Source organism: Salvia splendens, chromosome 7 (assembly GCF_004379255.2).
Source record: "Salvia splendens isolate huo1 chromosome 7, SspV2, whole genome shotgun sequence".
Classification (NCBI taxonomy): domain Eukaryota; kingdom Viridiplantae; phylum Streptophyta; class Magnoliopsida; order Lamiales; family Lamiaceae; genus Salvia; species Salvia splendens.
Window position 1 is genome coordinate 32,506,351 of NC_056038.1, and position 18,122 is coordinate 32,524,472.

An 18,122-nucleotide genomic window follows, 5' to 3' on the forward strand; every position below is an offset into this window, starting at 1 on the left:
AATTAAATAAACCAATAAAATGATGATGTGGCGCGCCATAGTGCGCACCTTAGGGCGCCCCACTGCAGGTGGGGAGGTAGGAGGATAAAACTGCTGACGTGGCGCGCCATAGGGCGCCCCATTGCTAATGCTCTAATGAAAATTTAATTTTTATTTTATAGAGAATTAGATTATTTCTTCGTGCACTACAGATGCGATGATAGGGTGAAGATAATTTCTCTCAACAATAAAAGTTAGATATGATGGGATGTAATAACAATATAATCACTCAATTTAAATAAAATTTTGTTAATCAAATTTCTGCCGTTATGGCCATAACCATCATTAATTTCTGTCAACAATAAAATTTAAATTGTTAATCAAATTTCTTCCCGTATGGCCATAACCATTCTTCAATTTCATTGGATGTTAGTTATGGTCTTTATCAGCCATTAAATCTATGAACATATATATTAACAAACTGCGAAGTTAAATATAGAGGCAATTAACTTGATAGATTATTAATAACTTCCATATTAAAACGTAATCCAATTGTGCTTTTTTACATTCCAAAATAGTTTAAACTCTATATAGCCAAAAATGCAAAGGCACTAAAAAACCAACCTCTTTTTTTCATATATTTATAAGAAATAGAAAGGAAAAAAAATAGACAGAAGCCTATTTTCCTGAAAGTATAGGGTGGAATATGCTCACATCCACTAAATGAAATTACTACTACAAGTATAGGAAGGAATATGCTACAGTGCTTAAGGATTACTAAGTACCACTACTAGTATCTTAGAATTCATTAACATTGAATCAAATTATAATACTAAATATTTACGGTAAAATGTTAATCAGGATTCCGTTGTAGTCTAGTTGGTCAGGATACTCGGCTCTCACCCGAGAGACCCGGGTTCAAGTCCCGGCAACGGAACTTTGTTTTTTATTTTATTTTTGTTTTATAGGAGTATTTGATTCTGAATAAGCTGAAAGTATATAATAGAATAGGATAACACTGGAATTTTATACTACATTGGAGTATGTTATTTATTGGTTTTATTCTTTTAGCAAAAATTAGAATATTCATGGGTAAAGGTTCAGTTATGATTAACTTTACATGTTTGTGTTTTGCACAGCACCAGCATTAATTATTTAATTTTGAATTAAGTAATTAACTGAAATATCTGTAAAAAAATATAGTCCAAATCTCAGCGTGAAACAAAGCAGTAGGGGTCCAAGTTTAGAATCATTTGTAAATTGTAAACATAGTTTTAATTTTTTTTTAATCATGATCTTTCATGAAAATGGTAAAGATGCCAAAAAAAAAACCCATTTGTCTTTCATATGATGTCTTTTTGTTTCTCTAGTGTAACCTATGTATGTAGAAGAATAGGGGTGCTTAAACGGTACTCCGGTTCTCGGTTAACCGGAACCGGTCGGTTAATTGAGGAACCGGAATAGGAAAAATCGGTTCCGGTACCGGTTTTAATTTTTTAAATCCGACCGGTTCCTAACCTGGAACCGGATTATAATTCAATTTTATTTTTTTATAATTTAATATACTGATAAATCTAATTTAATTGAGTTAATTTTGAATAAAGTAAAATAATTGAAACATTGAGTGATTTTTAGATTGAAACAGTGTTAGATTTGCGAGCTTTGTTTTCTGAAGTATTTAAAATATTTAAACCGTGATACTTTGAATCTATAATTATTTCTCCAATCCATTTTTTATGAACTAACTACAATGAGCAGTACATCATAAGTTTGCTTTTAATTTCTAAAAAATCTTATGCAAATACAATATCATTTCATATGATAGAAATTTAACTTTATATAACAAATTTACTATTTTAACATGTTTGTGAATAATTTATCAACTGCTCCGTTATAAACCAAAAAGTCACAACAAGATCAATTAATATTGGAAATTCCATTGAATATTTGTTTAGCCAAAACTCATTTTTTAAAAAAATTGATAAAGTTTAGAACTCCTATTTTTTTTATAAAAAATTGCTAACATAAACTAGTCCGACCTATTACACTTGCATCACTCTTATTCATATATGAATATTATTGTATTGTTGGTTTGTATTCTGTGTATTTATTTGAATTTTTAGGTATTATTTGTTATATTTCTAAATGTTAGATTATTATTTTTTAGTATTAAACTATTTAAAATTATAAATAAATTCGGATTAAAATTACACATCGGTTCTGGTTCGAAACCGGAATCGACCGGTTCATAACCGGCCGGTTTCAAACCGGAACCGATCGGTTCCGGTTCCGGTTCTAGAATTTATGAAAATTTAAAACCGGTTACCCGGTCAACCGGTCCGGTTAGAACCAGAACAGACCGAATAAGCAGGCCTATTAGAAGAATCATCATCATATTCTTACCTTTATCCTCGACATTTTCAATTTGCGGCTGTTCTATTAAGATGATTGAATCAAATCAGTTGTGACCAGTGCTAGCCAAATCAAGAAGTATTACTACCATTCCTAAGCTTGAATGGAACTGTCAATAAACGCAGAGTATCTACTAATGGGGTACTTATTTGCAGGATTATCAGACCCACAAAAGGCTTGTTATAAGAAAATTGAAGAAGGCTATTTGAGCTTTTTATTTGGGGGAGCCTATCAAACTATTTATTGCTATAACGGATTCGTTCCATGCATAAATATTAAATTTGATATGTAGATAATAAAAATGTTTCTTCTACCTTAGACCTCTATATTCTCAATTCTATCAGTTTATCTGAATAAAGCTTGATACCAAAAGGTCCAATTATATGCGAGGTGAACTTAGAGCATGGTCTCAGAAATGAAAATTAACTAATTGTACCATGATTAAAGGAATTTCAACACTCCAAATTCAGTATTCAATAAAACAATAGCAACTTGTTAGTTTGCTCTGACCATATAGATGTGCAAGAATGAGTAGATTTTGTAATATATGATCTCAGGTATCTCTCTGTCTAATCACCATTTGTACTCCTGAAAATATTAACGATGCATTAGACTAAGCACAAATTTCAAGCATATTCAGATTACAATTGCGTATTCCGCCAAACAAGACTTACTTAGATGATTCGAGCTGCATCGTCACCGGACCATCATTCACCAACTTAACCTTCAGATAGAAAACAAGAGTATTAGTGTTTTGAGCACACCCACACACTAGGCCAGAGTTATAAGTGATGACACAAAGCTATGGATCTTACTTCCATCATTGCTCCAAATACACCATCTGCATTGAATGAACAATCAGTGGTTAGTATACACCTTGTTGAATTATTTATGTGGAAGCAACACACAACAGTGTGGACAACATCTCATGGCTGACAATAACAAGCCAACAACATGCAGCCTAATTGGGCGGCGAAAGATAATCATTTTGAGACTTATTGTCCAAGTTCAGAGAATACTAAAAAGTGGAGTATTGAAAAGGCTGTTGTTATTCTCTTCAGTAAATCAGTACCATAGGAGGACAAGGAGCCTATTGTTTTGGTAATAGGCATACATTATAGCCGCTCCTTAAAACTATTGCAGGACTATGTATTTGCTTATCAATGGAGTGTGTGAAGTTTAGCTAAGCTTAAAGAGTAGTACTCATTAACTAAAGAAAGCATTACAAGGCCTTATTTGACAATTCTTTTGTATGCTATTCATCACTATTAACAAACCAAGTTCATAAAACATGTATCACCTTTAACTGCATCAGCACGGTACGCTTTCTGAAATCTTTCAACTAGAGAAGCATAGAATAATTTAGCTGCAGCGGGGGGCATCGCCACATGAAAATCAGGTTTGTTGCCTTTTAATACCCCATATAACGTAAACTGACTAACTGCACAAAATCAAACCACAACGCCATCAGCACCCAACTCAATAGTCATCAAACCAAACTGGAATCGACACAAAAGGAGTCATACCTAATAGAACTTCAAAATTCTTTTGCATAACCTGTCAATGAGCATCAAAGCCATGAGCCATCAAATCACCCTTCAAGCAAATGCATAATAATCTAATGTTCTTCAACAGCTATGGCCTTCTTTTTCTTTGTAAAATAGTATTGCCTATTGTAAAACAGAATGGTAAAACTGCCACTGTGCCCACACCTTCCCACCTATTGTAGTTTGGAAAACTCTTCCAAAATCATCAACTTAGACATTATTTTTCAAGTCATGTAAAATTGCTACTCTCAGTTTCAGCTTTTTTGTTCTGTTAAAAAATTACAAGTGCACTAACAGTGATTCAAAATTTGATTTTGCTCAGCAGAGTGAATGTTAAACTTTCAAAGTAAAACTCAAAGCGAAGGGAGTGAAAATGAGTGGAATTCAACAGGAAATATAAGATTGATGAAATTACATTTTGGTCCCAAGCTGTCCCAGTTTTCTCGTTTGGAAACAATCTCATCTTCAGCACTTTGCGACATCTGCACCACAGAATCAAAACGATAGCTTCAAAAGTAACACTGACGATAAATTAAAAAAAAAATCTTTTCGATTTATACGTACATGTATTCAGCGTCAGATTCAACATCAGCCTCATGAAGCCCGACGAGGACAAGCAGGCCCTGGCCAATCGACGATATCAAGCGGCCTTCCACCTGCAATCTAACTGAGGTGAGCAATCGTAATCCAAGTACATACGACACCGTTTTGAGTGGGTGATAGAGAGGGAGAATGCAATTGTAGGTAGACCTCAACGCTAGCAGAAGCTACGCGCTGAACCACGGCCCTCATTGATTTGATTTTTTGGTTTCTTCTTCCGGAGCAAAGATCGGTGGTGCGCTTAGGGCGTAGGATAGCAGAGCGGCGTAGGGCAGTAAGGTGGTGTTTGGTTTGTGCGGTTGGAATTGGGAGTTGGATTTGCATACACCCGCCATAATTTGGGAACATACTCCTAAATTTCTTTCGTCCTAGACTCGAATTTCGTGACTTCAAATGAAAATTTAAACGGCCCATCTATAAAGGCCCATTTAGCCTATTATATCGAACTATTTTAGGGGTGCCAATCGGAAATATATTTTGGGCCCTGAAATTTCGATGATATTCATTCATTAACTGCCTATGAAAACTCTTTTACCCATCACCGCTTATACTATGTTATTTACAGATTCTTCGATTGTCACGATTTATGTGCCAAGTGAAGAGAATAAAGTAAGAGAGAGTAAAATATAGTTAATGTGGAGTATATGATAATTCATCTTGAATTAAATTATGAAATTATTTTAATAAAAGAGGATGACTATGACTTAATATTAATATAATTATCCCTCTATGATTAAATTGTTATATTCAATTTCTTAAACCAAACATAATACATGTTCAATCACAAAATATAATATTTCAAAGCCTAAAGAGTATGAAGAGTTTAGCAAACCTTATTCCGAATTGATACAAAAGAATGATCACGTGATTTCGAACGAGCTTATTCTAAATAATTATAAAATGTATTTAATAAACAAAACAACTTTTTATTAATTCTATAGATATTTTTTTTATATTTTCCTAAATTATTGCAAAAGTATGTAATTAATTTTCAAAAGTTTCAATAGTGGAGTCTGGTACTTAATTATAAAATAATAGTGATAAAATAATGTCGAATCAATTCAATTTTAGATAATTTGGTTACAATTTAATCTTGCTAACCTTGGTGGTCATCAATAGGTTTGCAATCGAAATTATTTTCCGGCGGTGTTACTTTTACTTGTATATAACCAAATTATTTCAAAAAAATACCGAAGAGTAAAGAATGTCAAAATTCTGGAAGCCGGGAACAGAGAAACCTCGATTCGTCGAGGATGAAGAAGGCGGCGTTTTGTTCTACGCCTTCGCTTCGTCTTCTTCCTCAGGGTGAGTATCTTTTCTTCTGCTTTATTTTCCCCTCTTGACTATTTGTCGTCAGCTGGTTTAATTGTGTGTGAAATTAGGCATGGGTACGCGAGTGTGGAGAGACAGAGGCAGAGGCTCCCTGTGTACAAGAACAGGACTGCCATTTTGTATTTAGTGGAGACGCACGCCACCACAATCGTCGTCGGAGAAACTGGCAGTGGAAAAACTACTCAAATCCCTCAGGTTTTACTGTTTGAATGAGCACTTCTGCTTCAGTTTGAGCTTAATTGAGCAGATTATTGATCTTTCCTATTATTGGTTAATGGTTACTACATTTGGAGTGTTTTGTGTTGTGTTAGCAATAGCATATTTCTTCCTCTTGGGCATTGAATATGGAATTGCACCTCTTGATGCTAATGGTTGAAAATACAATGAAACCGGGCAGTTCTTGAAAGAAGCTGGATGGGCGGACAGTGGACGGATGATAGCCTGCACGCAACCAAGGCGATTGGCAGTTCAGGTATGATGCAGACTCCAGATTGTTTTTTGGATGCAAGAAACTCGCGTTTACTCGTTCACTTACATTATAACAATCGAGGTCTATATGGTGTTCAGTCAGTCGCTTCAAGGGTTGCGGAAGAGATGGGCGTTAAACTTGGGGAAGAAGTTGGTTACACAATTCGCTTTGAAGATATTACAGATGCTGTGAGCATTTATCCTTCTTGTTGTCTTATTTCTGTTGGTTTGTAGTATCATATGTTGTTTTTTCATCACGCCTTTTGCTGATAAGGGAGTAGACACAAAAGCTACACCTCATTATGCGGCAGTTCCTCCAACTTGGATTACAATCTACATATTAATCGACACTAACAATGACTTACACTTTCTGGGGCCAGGAACTAACACGGATAAAATTTCTCACTGATGGAGTCTTGCTAAGGGAAATGATGGATGATCCTCTATTAAGCAAGTATAGGTAAGTCTATGCCTTTTAAAGATTGTATGCGAGCTTCACTAACTTGGCTAGGCAAAACACTGTATGACATGCTATGTTGATGCGTGATTAGAATTGAGTGACACTTGCTTGTATTTACATTACTGGAGCTCATCCATTGCTTCTGGATACGCAGTGTTATCATGGTAGATGAAGCTCATGAACGGTCTCTTTCAACGGACATTTTGTTAGGTCTCCTGAAAAAGGTGCCTTTATTATCCTGCTGGTTCTTGATGTTCTCCGCCTTTTGTCATGAGATACATTTTTCTGTTTGGCCTTATATCTTGTATTGAAGTTGAAAGTAACTGTTTGAAAACAGATTCAACGGCGTCGGCCTGAGCTTCGCCTCATCATCTCATCTGCTACAATTGAAGCTAAATCAATGGCTGCCTTCTTTAATAGCAGGTTTTTCATTGCATCTGAATAATAATATAGAGTTAGTTAGTATTTGTTTGGCTTCAAAAACATTGGTAATCCTATATTTGTTTCCCCTTATTATAGTCATGATATCCCCTGCTCCCTACAGTATACAGGTGAACTTGTACTATTAATTAGCTTAGTTTTCTTGTTATAGAATTATAACTCTTATCCTTATCAAGCAGAGGTTGCGTCACTTGATATAGCCTTATTGTTTAATTAATTATGCTAGTAAAGCTTTTTGGGGTGATAAATGAGTTTTGCATTAGTTGTTTTCTTCTGTTAAAAGGCATGTGCTCTTTCAGAACCTAGTCAGAGTGATGATATATACTTTGTTTTGGCTGGAGTAACACAATATTCTCTGACCCTATTTCTCTTTGAAAAATGGCTCTAATCAGTTCTGACGGTATTTAGAAATATTAGAACATGTGTTAGTGCACTGTTGTAGTATTGTTGAGTAAAGCCTAATCATAAATTCATGAGAATACATAGATAAAAGGTGCTCTTGCTTGGTTTTATTGTGTAAATTAGTCTGAATATGTAGTTGTTTTAAACTCCACAATTCCACTCTACCTGCTTGATGAGATCAGTTAATGCTTTTATGTCAGAACAACTTCCAAGTTCAATTCTTTAAGGGCTATCGTACTTAACTGCTTATTGAAAGTTGTAAATTGGTGGGTTCAAGACTTGTAGATCTGAGAATAAGATCATGGAATTGGTGTATGACTGCAATGATGCTAGCTTGAAGTTGCATAACTACGTTTATTCGATCATGGAATCTGTTCAATATTATATTTATATTAGCAATTCCCTAAACTTATCTTCTTGAAAGTCTGAGCTTTATGCTTTTTAAAATTTGAGCAAAACTAGCCGAAGGCTTCAAGGACGAGATGTTGAAGGACATGGACCAAAGAAAGAGTCCGCTATTCTCTCTGTTGAGGTATATGTTCTTGTAATCATGCTTTTGGACACACAAGAGCAGCGCTACCGTTTGCTACGCAGACACAAACTCAGATAAACTAAAACATACACACATGCATACATACCATCTTATTTTTGGTGATTTTTGATATTTATAACCGGATGTCTCAAATTGGCACAAACTCAGATAAACAAAAACATACACACATGCATACATACCATCTTATTTTTGGTGATTTTTGATATTTATAACCGGATGTCTCAAATTGGATTTGAATATGTAGGGTAGAGGATTCAATGTGCAAACCTCTTATGTTGAGGAGCCGGTTTCAGATTATATTCGAGCTGCAGTTTCGACCATACTTTCTATTCATGACAAGGTACGCCGAGGACTACCGCCAGATAATGTCTTAGTTGATTTGCATGAACATAGATGCACATGCAGAAAAGTAAAGAGTGGCCCAGAATAGAAAATGGTCTAGTTAGAATTGCCTTTTTACTATATATATGAATCTATATATCTGTTGTGAGTTATATTGGATAAAGACTAAGCTGGATTTTCTACCAAGGAAGATTTGGAGACTGTAAGGCAGGTTCCATCAACTTGAATTTATGCCTCACAAGATGCCATCAGTTCCTCTTTACAGTGATCACTAATAATTTATTGCATTAATGAATTTTAATTTGCATAAGAGAGATCTTAATCGTGTGTCTTTCTAGGAGCCAATGGGAGACATTCTTGTATTTCTTACTGGTAAAGATGATATTGATGCTGCAATGCAGTTGCTTTCGGAAGATTCTCACCACAGAAACCAAGGTAGTTCATGTAGACAGAATGAATTGATAGGGTTCACTTGTTTCTTTAGGCACTTGAGGCCATAAATTGTTTAGTCTAGAAAACATTGCTTAAGCATTTGAAGAAGTGTGGCTTCTATGGAATTTTCTGAAGCAAGAGACAGACATGGTTTATTTTAATCATTCGCTCATTTTCTATCATCTGATTTGCCTTTAAGTAATAACTTTCTTAGTGTATAATTTTTGAAGATAGCTTCCACTGGAATCATAATTTCCCTACTCCCGATCTTATTATCTGCTTGAAATTTGTACCCATCTTCATTGCTTAGATTGGTAAGTGGTTAATTTATCCTATTCATTTTCTTCATTCTGTTTTATTAATCTCGCTTCTGTTTGCTTGTAGGACTGATTGTTTTACCTCTGTATTCTGGACTGCCGCGTGCTGATCAGGTTATTGATTCTTCCTTTTCTGTTGAAAAGAGGGGAACATATTGGAGTCTCAGCCTCATCTATATAACTGAATCTCGTAACTGTTTATCTTTTCTAATCTTCTTTCTAGGATCTTGTGTTTTCTCCAACTCCTCGCGGAAAGAGAAAAGTGATAATATCGACAAATATAGCAGAGACATCCTTAACATTGGAGGTAAAATATTCATGCTGAAGGGAATTCCTGACATTCCCCTGATTCTAAGTAGCTATTGATCCTTGTTTCTACTCTTCTCAATCTCATTTCAGGGAGTTGTCTATGTCGTTGACTGTGGGTTCTCAAAACAACGGTTCTATAATCCTGTATGTGTTTCCAGTACTCTCTTGATTTAACAAACTCTTTTGACTTTCTTCATCATCATCATCGTCATCATCTTCATTGTGTTCCTTGTTTTTGGTAACTTTAGTGAGACTTGGTTCTTCTCATGTCATGACTAATTTCTGACTGATGCTTAATATTTTCTTGTAAAAGCATTGGGCAAATCTAGGCTACTGACTCATGCTAAGTTGTGCATGTGCTGAAAAAAGCTGGAGCATATTAGTTAGTTAGCCATAATGGTCGTCACATGAGAAGGTGACCACAACAGTTTTGAGGAAAATCAACTATGCACTTGAAGAGTCAGAAATCTGACATGGAATATATTCTGACAAATCATGTGGTTCTATATGAATGCAGTAGATTTAAAGGGCTAAGAAGCAACCCATATGGTCCACTCATTGTCAAATGCATAATTAAATAGGGAATAGGGATAGGAAGCAATGAAAGTTAATAGTAGCGAAGTATGCATATAATGAGTACCTGAGTGCATCTTTTGTCGAGCACAACAAAATAGAAGTTTATTATTTTTCAGCTCGAGTTAAAACTACATTGGGTTTTTCAACAGATAACTGATATTGAAAATCTGGTCGTGGCTCCAATATCAAGGGCTTCAGCCCGACAACGGGCTGGAAGGGCTGGAAGAGTTAGACCAGGAAAGTGTTACAGGTGCTGACCTAAACCCTTGTCTTCTGAGTTAATACAACTATTGTCTGATTTAACTTGGCAAGAATCTACTTACAGAAGAAAAAAGAATAACTGAATGGTTTGAGTGTTTTCCTTTTCTTCACCTTAAACAGGCTCTACACTGAAGAATATCATGTAAATGAGATGTCTTCTGATGGTGTTCCGGAGATACAGAGGTCAAACCTTGTTTCGTGTGTTATTCAGGTATGTGTTCATTATAAATCAGTTTGAAGGTAAATGTTGTTTGAATCATGAAAATTGGGCTGTACATCTCACTATCGAGCAAAGTATCCTCATTTTAGATAGATAATAACATGAGTTACTGCACTCGATTTTATTACTCCAAATTGTTAAATGTCCATCATCATCTACTAGTCATTACGTAAATGTTTCCTTTTCTTTTTCTTTTTTTTGGAGAGGGCAGGGGGTTCAAAGATCTAGTTGGGTAAAATTCTTTTGTGTTCCTTTTGTACTATTCAGTCACCTGCCAACCCTGCCAGTGATTTGAAGAACTTCTGATGATCCCGTCATGCGTTGAATGATTTGAATCTTTTATCAATTTAAGGGCTTCGTAGTGACAGTTTTATTTATAATTTTCCTTGATAGTTAAAAGCTTTAGGGATAGACAATATTTTGGGGTTTGACTGGCCATCATCACCATCGCCTGAAGCACTGATCAGAGCACTTGAAGTGTTGTATTCTCTTGGAGTTATTGATGACGATGCAAAACTTACATCTCCTGCTGGATTCCAAATTGCTGAAATTCCACTAGTAAGTTTCTGAAGCCCAATCTCCTTATATTGCATCAATGATGATTTTGTATGCTACACAATTTTGGTTTCCCCCTTTTTCAAATTAAGTTTGTGATGGAAGAAAATAATTATTCTGATGCACAAGATGATCATTGTTTTTTTTATGTGAAGTGTACTGGAGTAGGAGGGTCATGTAATGAGTGTTGTGATTTCAGTAAATTACTCCCTCCGTCCACTCTAAGTGGAGCATTTTTAATCCGGCATGGTTTTTTATGCAGTTTTGTTTTGTGAATTGAGTAGAGAGAGAAAAAAGTAGAGATAGTGACGTTTCTATTTTAGGAAATGTGTCAATTAGAGTGGGACATTGAATAAAGGAAAACATGTCACTTAGAGTGTGACAAAGAGAGTATTAAATATTGAGGGGAATTCGTGTTGTAGAAAACTTTTTAGAAACTTGAGTTTCATTTCAAAAAGCAAGATTCTGGATGAAAAAGGACAGGAATTATTAATTTTTTTTTGAAAGAGAAAACAAGAGTTCTGATGCATGAGATGCTGAGATAATCATTGCTATTTATGTAAAGTGAAGGAAAAGCATGGGGACCGTGATAGTTTTTACTAAATTAGTGAATATCAAGGGTATATATTTTTGTCAGGTTACTGCGATCACTACATGAAGAAGATTGTTCTAAAATTGTGCGGGATTCTTTCTGGTGCTTTAATTTACCCTTCCGGTATCTAAGCTCATGAAAAATAATTTTAATTTCACATTTTATTGTAATTTGTGTACACTGTAACTTTACTTGTGAGGCTGTCACCTCTGGCAGAGTATGTATATATAAAGTAGTGTCTCAATGGTTTCATCTGGAGAGTTAACATTTTGTTTAATAATTTATCGTAATCTTCCCATTGCTAAGCAAATGTATATGCAGGATCCGATGGTTTCAAAAATGATTTTAGCTTCAAATGATCTTGGCTGTTCTGAAGAAGCCATCACTATTGCTGCTGTGTTGTCCTTACAGGTTTGTTTTCTTCTTTCTGCAACTTCTATTAAGTTGATATCTCTGCATTCTGCTATTATTTGATCGCATAATTCAGATTGCAAAAGACTCCATTTCTCACATTTCTTCCTTTTTTACTTCCCATCTTTCTTCCTCCCCATGAAGTCTATCTGGTATTCAACCAGGGGATCAGAAAAGGGATTGGATGAGGCCAAGTTGAGATTTGCTGCTGCTGAGGTGCTTTCTTGTTCTGCTCATCCATCATATGCTCTGCACAATATTTGACTTGCAGGTTTTAATATTTTGTACCCCAACGAGAAGTTCTGAGCTTTTGAAATATCCATATAGTGCCTTCTGGATTAGGTAAAACATGTTACTTATAGATAGATGGTTGTTATGGAAGATGAATGTACCATTAATTTGAACCGAAGTATCAGACTTTGTGTGAGAGTTGCTTATTTATATTGGTTATCCTATACGTATCTTGTATCATGCGTATTGGATTGTGCTGTTCTGGATACTGACTACTTAACTTTTAGCTTCAGGATAAATCGGATATGGGCATGCTGGACTAACTTATTATCAACAAGTACTCATTAAGTTATTACATATAGAATTGTCCACTACGTTATCTGATTGGCTAGTGTAACAGAAATATTAGTTAGTCATGGATATGTTATACTTCTTTGAGTTTTTAACTATAATGTCTTACCTTAAAAAGAGGTCAACTGTAATTGGTTTTACCATTCAGCTTTTACTGATTGGGTGAATTTATTATTTTCGTGTTTTTAAATTGACAATTAACAACATACTATATTTTTTTGCCTATCCTCTCATAACATTCTTACTCTTTTAATACAATTTCTGGTTCTGCTCATAATTTTGCAGGGTGACCATGTTACCTTCTTAAATGTGTATAGAGGATATGTTGAGTCTAATAAATCTTCGAGTTGGTGTCACAGGAACCACATAAACTACCATGCAATGGTGAGTATTGTAAATTGTATACATTAAAATTTTTCAAAATTTCAACTTGCTCGTCTTAGATTTTGGTTTGCTTTGCCTACAGAAAAAAGTTGACGATGTTCGAAAACAGTTGAGAAGAATAGCACAGCGTTTGGGCATATCCCTTAAATCTTGTGACCACGATATGCAGGTTAGTACAGGGGGAACATCTGATGATTACTTTGTCGTGGTCACATCTGATAATTTTCCTGGACCTAATTTTCTTAAGCATTGTTAATTCATCCACTCATACATGTGCTTGCATGATTAAAATAATAAATGATTGCTATGTCACTGGTAATAATAATATTAATTTAAACATCCTATTACTGCTTGTAAGTGCAAAGATTGAAGACAAACTTGGATTAATTTGGTCGCTCAATGTTCTGTTAAAAAAATGCAATACTTTCCTAATTTCTTTAATGGGTTATTGGATTCGGCAGGCAGTGAGGAAGGCAGTTACTGCTGGATTTTTCTCTAACGCTTGTCGCATAGAAGTAAGCGATGTTTTAAGTGTTACTTTTCTAGTTAATGGATCTTAATATCAAACTCACATTATTGGGGAAAACTTATTGACTAAAAGCATAATTTGATTAATGTCCCTTTTCTGATGCTTGTATTTAGGCCTTCAGCCATAACGGCGCATACAAAACTATACGAGGTTCACAAGAAGTCTATATTCACCCTTCGTCTGTATTATTCAGGTTAGATGGTGTTATTTATTTTCTTATCATCTCATTGCTTATTTTTTCAAAATTGATTTGAGATAATATCTTATTAGAAATTAGAAGGATAGAAGTATCACGTGTGTTCCATATTGAAGGGTTTTGGTATGTATTGTGCAGAGTGAATCCAAAGTGGGTGATCTACCATTCTATTGTCTCGACTGAGCGTCAGTACATGCGCAATGTCATCACTATAGAACCCTCGTGGCTGCCAGAGGCTGCTCCGCACTTCTACCACCGCCAACAGCTCGATCCTAGATTGCATTCCCTTTGACAATAAACCTTATGCCGGATCCGTGCTCCTTTCAGTTGCTCACTCCCGCCATTTGCTATTGTTTGCCTGAAGATGTATGCACCAGTGAAAGAGCTTAGATAAACCTCATGCAAACTTGTTTCGTCGCAGACCTCTGTGAGATTGCTAAATTTGAAGCTAGAGGTGAAAGAGGCAGAGGTACTGATTCCTTGAGGTGGTGGTGCTGCTACTTAGTCAGTCGGATTAACTTTCAATTCATCAAAATCAGGAGTCTCATCATTGTCACAGTGAAATCAAATGTATTAGGTGGTTGGAATATCAAATGTGAGTTGGTATCGGTCAATTCCTCTAAAATGATTAAAAAGTTGTATTCGAGTTTCTATGTAAAAATGGGCATGCGCGTCACTACTTACCCATTATTCATATTTTTACTCTATGGATCCACAAAAAGTAGGTCATTTTATTTCGACTATCAAAACTAGACTATTTTCTTTAATAATAATATATTCTCTCAATCCACTAAAAAATAGTGTCATTTTGTTCCGATCAATCTATCAAAACTAGTCTAATTTCTATTTATAAAAATATTTTCACTAACTATGTTTCATGAATATGAGAAATATTAATTTTTAATTATGTGAGAAAGGATAACTACTCCTATAACTTAAAATTAAGCTCATTTTTCATCTATAATACTTCAACCACTTTTATTAAAACTAGAGGTCTGCCCACTTGGATCTTTGTCGTCCAGAATAAGCTCAAAGAATGATAGTTGGGGGCTGCAACAAAGTTATGCTTCCGAAGCAATAGGTAAATATTGGGGGTTAGGTAAATATCGCTTTCGGAGTGGCTGAGTTAGTTAAATAATGCAACATCTCACACTATAATATATATACTCCTGCAGTATTCCCGCCTTACGTAGTCTTTGGTAGATTTTTCTGACCCGGCGGCTAAGACCGAACGTTGCATGCGCCAACTTGTTGCGCATAAAATAATGATAAAACCCAGTTTAATTGGTAAGACATTTTTCCTAAATCCATATTTAAGTAAAAAAAAGAGAGACATAACTCAATTGATAAGACGCTTCATCTCGACCAATAAATAAGAAATTCAAGTCATATAAACAAGTGTTTTAATGACGTGGATTCCAGCGAAGCTGCTCATTGATCAAGTCCAGCAGCCCATATATATAGTGGTTGATATGAGTGGAGATTAAATTGAAGTGGCAAGGATGGGGAAAATGAGAATAATCAGTGTGGTGGCTCTGGTTGTACTTGTGAGCATGCAGGTGGGTGATAGCCGTTGATAAGGGAGGTGGGTTTGGGTGCGACGGAGACGTGTGAGCCGACGTATGGTTTCTTGCCATGCTCGAGCAATGCGTGGGGGCTGCTCTTCCTGGTCATCATCTTCGAAATCCTGATAACCTTGGGCAGCCAATATGTTGGCGATGGATCGGACCTCTTCTTCCAAACCATCGGACCGGGCATACTTGGCGCCAGTGTGTTTCAGTTTCTTGGCACAATCCCTCAGATTGTCATGGTTCTTGGTCAGTTCTCCTTCTCTTATTTCCTTTGCCTCCATAACTCATTTAGTTCACATTTTATTATAAATTTTATTTAATACTAATAATATAACAGTATGACTCACATTTTTCTAACTTTTCTTTATATGTTTTCAAATTCATGCTGAATTAAAGTGAGACATTTAATCTCGGATGAAGGGAATAATTAATAGTAGTTTTCAAATGACAAAATTTGTTGAAATTTTAATCATCTCAGAAGATTTAAAAAAGAAATAAATCACAAAAATCAATTTTATTTGATAGTCTCATCAGTGTATAAAGCAATATATTTTTACAATTCTTAAAATGATATAATTTCATTAAAACAAGTATAAAATTTTTCTCTCATTTTTATATTTAATGAACTAACGTCGTTTTGATTTTTGAATTCTATCAAAAGAAGTAATATTGTATATAGATTATATAGTTGAAAATTTGAAATTTGATAATTTAATATTTTTTTATACTTCAGAGTCTATTCATAATTTGCATAATAATTTACATAAAATATAAATAAATATAAAGAATTTGAAAATAAAATTGAAAAAGTAAGTTTAATAATCACTGAAGACACTATATGTTTGGTTTTGGATCAGCAACGGTGCTTTCGGGAACCAAAGAGGCTGCTCAAGAAAGGGCCACTCTTGGGATGGGATTGGTTGCTGGATCAACCGTTTTGATTCTGACTTTCATATGGGGCATTTCCATTATCCTTGCTAGCTATGATCTCTCAGAAGCTCCCACTCTCGACAAATCTGGAAGCCAGAAAACCACACCACAAGGTGCCATTTTGTCATCTTTGATCTAACCTTCTTCATGTCGATCTATTTGCTAAACTGCTCTCTTTGTCTCTGGAGCAGGTTATGGCGCTGTAACAGATGTCGAAACGAGCTACACTGCACGGATAATGCTGATACCCTTGCTTCCTTTTCTCATCCTTTTGCTAGCACAGGCTTTCAGTTCATCATCAGTGAAGAGAGTGTTTCTTCTTATTGCACTCATTGTCTCAGTTTTGTTGCTTTTCGGCTTCATTTTGTATCAGGCATTCCAGCCTTGGATTCAGTCTCGTAGATTCGAGTACTTGATGAGCAAATATGCAAAGGACAAGCTGCTCAGACTCTTGTCCAGAAACGGCAGGCCTGATACTCGAAAAATACAAGAGTACGTAGATCAGTATAACTTGTATTAAGCCAACATTTCCAATGCCTCATCAGGTGTCATTTGCAGCCTGTTTAACCAAATTGACAAGGACAGAAGCACGTCTGTATCAGCAGCAGAACTCAGAGTGCTTCTCTTGGGTGTGAGGCTGGATGAAGATGACTTGAGCACAGACAGAGATGTTGAGAATGTGTTGGAGTCTTTTGATACCACCGGAGATGGACGTATCAACCAAGAAGAGTTCATCGCAGGCATGACCAAATTACTCGATGATCTGGCTGAGGAGAGGCAAAACCGCATCAAAGGAAGTAGAGCCACCAATTCTCAGGTAAGCCTAAAACTTACACTTCAATCATATTTCTGTCAAAAATTTGGCTGAAAATGCAGCTGCTGATCCTATATTATATAATGCCAAACTTCAGGTAAGTGATCCATCACAACAGGGCTTGTTAGGTAACAGCAACAGCTCGAACGTAAGCAAAAGCCAAAGTTCTCAAACCACTTGGCTGAACTATCTGCAAGCTCTTTCCTTGGTGATTCTTGGGATAGCATTGATGTCTGCTTTCGCAGAGCCACTGATCACCAGTGTCGTGGGTTTCGCCACAGCAGCAAGTCTGCCTAATTTCTCTGTCTCATACTTGGCCATACCCTTAGCTACGAACTACCGAGTTGCAGTTCAAGCATTTGCTTCATCCGGAAACAAGTCACAGAACTCCATTTCTTTGACACTCTCTACGGTAAGTTCTTCACTTGTTCAGTCAAAATAAATGCATACGTACATGAAGATATCACTTTTCCATATTCTGAAAATCTCTGATTTTAATTTGTTGTGCAGCTTTACAGTAGCGTGTACATGAACAACGTGGTGAGCTTGATTGTGTTCCTTGCACCAGTTTATGCTCTGAATCTGTCCGTAGATGTCTTTGCAGAAGTTCTGGTAGTTATCACGATGAACACTGTGATGACGGCTCTGACAGGCTTCCGCACCTCATTCCCTAGCTGGTTGGGTTATGTAGTTGTGATGTTATACCCGGTTTCTCTGGCATTAACCTATGTTCTTACTTATGTTCTAGGATGGCCTTAGAAAGACTGCGGTTATAATTATTTGTGTAAGATATACTCCATGTGTTTACTTTTAGTTTTGATGTGAGTAAATTTCTTCACTGTAATAATAATTAATATGTTATTAGTGTAATTAAGTAGAAAACATTCTACATTTGATATGCACTGGC

At 35.7% G+C, this 18,122-nt stretch overlaps 3 protein-coding genes and 1 non-coding gene across 5 annotated transcripts; 3 read left to right on the forward strand and 1 right to left on the reverse strand.

The window, feature by feature from the left end:
- Positions 1-843: 843 nt before the first annotated feature.
- On the forward strand, positions 844-916 carry TRNAE-CUC. Its single transcript has one exon. It is a non-coding gene; the product is annotated as a tRNA-Glu (tRNA).
- A 1,891-nt stretch (positions 917-2,807) lies between these two features.
- On the reverse strand, positions 2,808-4,942 carry LOC121811199 (D-aminoacyl-tRNA deacylase-like). Its single transcript, XM_042212005.1, has 8 exons — positions 4,689-4,942; positions 4,503-4,594; positions 4,354-4,420; positions 3,918-3,948; positions 3,692-3,832; positions 3,207-3,232; positions 3,066-3,115; positions 2,808-2,979 (listed from the first exon to the last, which is right to left on the reverse strand). Exons 1-8 carry the CDS (start codon positions 4,884-4,886, stop codon positions 2,961-2,963), a joined length of 624 nt encoding a protein of 207 aa, XP_042067939.1. The 5' UTR covers positions 4,887-4,942; the 3' UTR covers positions 2,808-2,960.
- Positions 4,943-5,648: 706 nt separating this feature from the next.
- Positions 5,649-14,589, forward strand: LOC121740750 (probable pre-mRNA-splicing factor ATP-dependent RNA helicase DEAH9). Of its 2 annotated transcripts, XM_042133371.1 has the most exons (23): positions 5,649-5,843; positions 5,921-6,065; positions 6,268-6,342; positions 6,438-6,527; positions 6,719-6,798; positions 6,953-7,022; positions 7,136-7,221; positions 8,104-8,173; positions 8,439-8,534; positions 8,875-8,971; positions 9,353-9,399; positions 9,509-9,592; positions 9,685-9,738; positions 10,320-10,420; positions 10,552-10,642; positions 11,045-11,209; positions 12,120-12,209; positions 12,354-12,425; positions 13,077-13,175; positions 13,258-13,344; positions 13,637-13,690; positions 13,818-13,897; positions 14,039-14,589. In XM_042133371.1, the coding sequence occupies exons 1-23, from the start codon at positions 5,743-5,745 to the stop codon at positions 14,190-14,192; spliced, it is 2,088 nt and encodes a 695-aa protein (XP_041989305.1). In that variant the 5' UTR covers positions 5,649-5,742; the 3' UTR covers positions 14,193-14,589. The 2 variants fall into 2 exon arrangements, with proteins under 2 accessions (XP_041989305.1, XP_041989306.1); XM_042133372.1 differs by lacking the exon at positions 5,649-5,843 and having other exon boundaries at positions 5,930-6,065; positions 6,182-6,342.
- Positions 14,590-15,461: 872 nt separating this feature from the next.
- On the forward strand, positions 15,462-18,113 carry LOC121740757 (sodium/calcium exchanger NCL2-like). The gene is made up of 6 exons (XM_042133374.1): positions 15,462-15,717; positions 16,329-16,514; positions 16,593-16,893; positions 16,960-17,218; positions 17,313-17,627; positions 17,726-18,113. The coding sequence occupies exons 1-6, from the start codon at positions 15,708-15,710 to the stop codon at positions 17,972-17,974; spliced, it is 1,320 nt and encodes a 439-aa protein (XP_041989308.1). The 5' UTR covers positions 15,462-15,707; the 3' UTR covers positions 17,975-18,113.
- Positions 18,114-18,122: the final 9 nt, after the last annotated feature.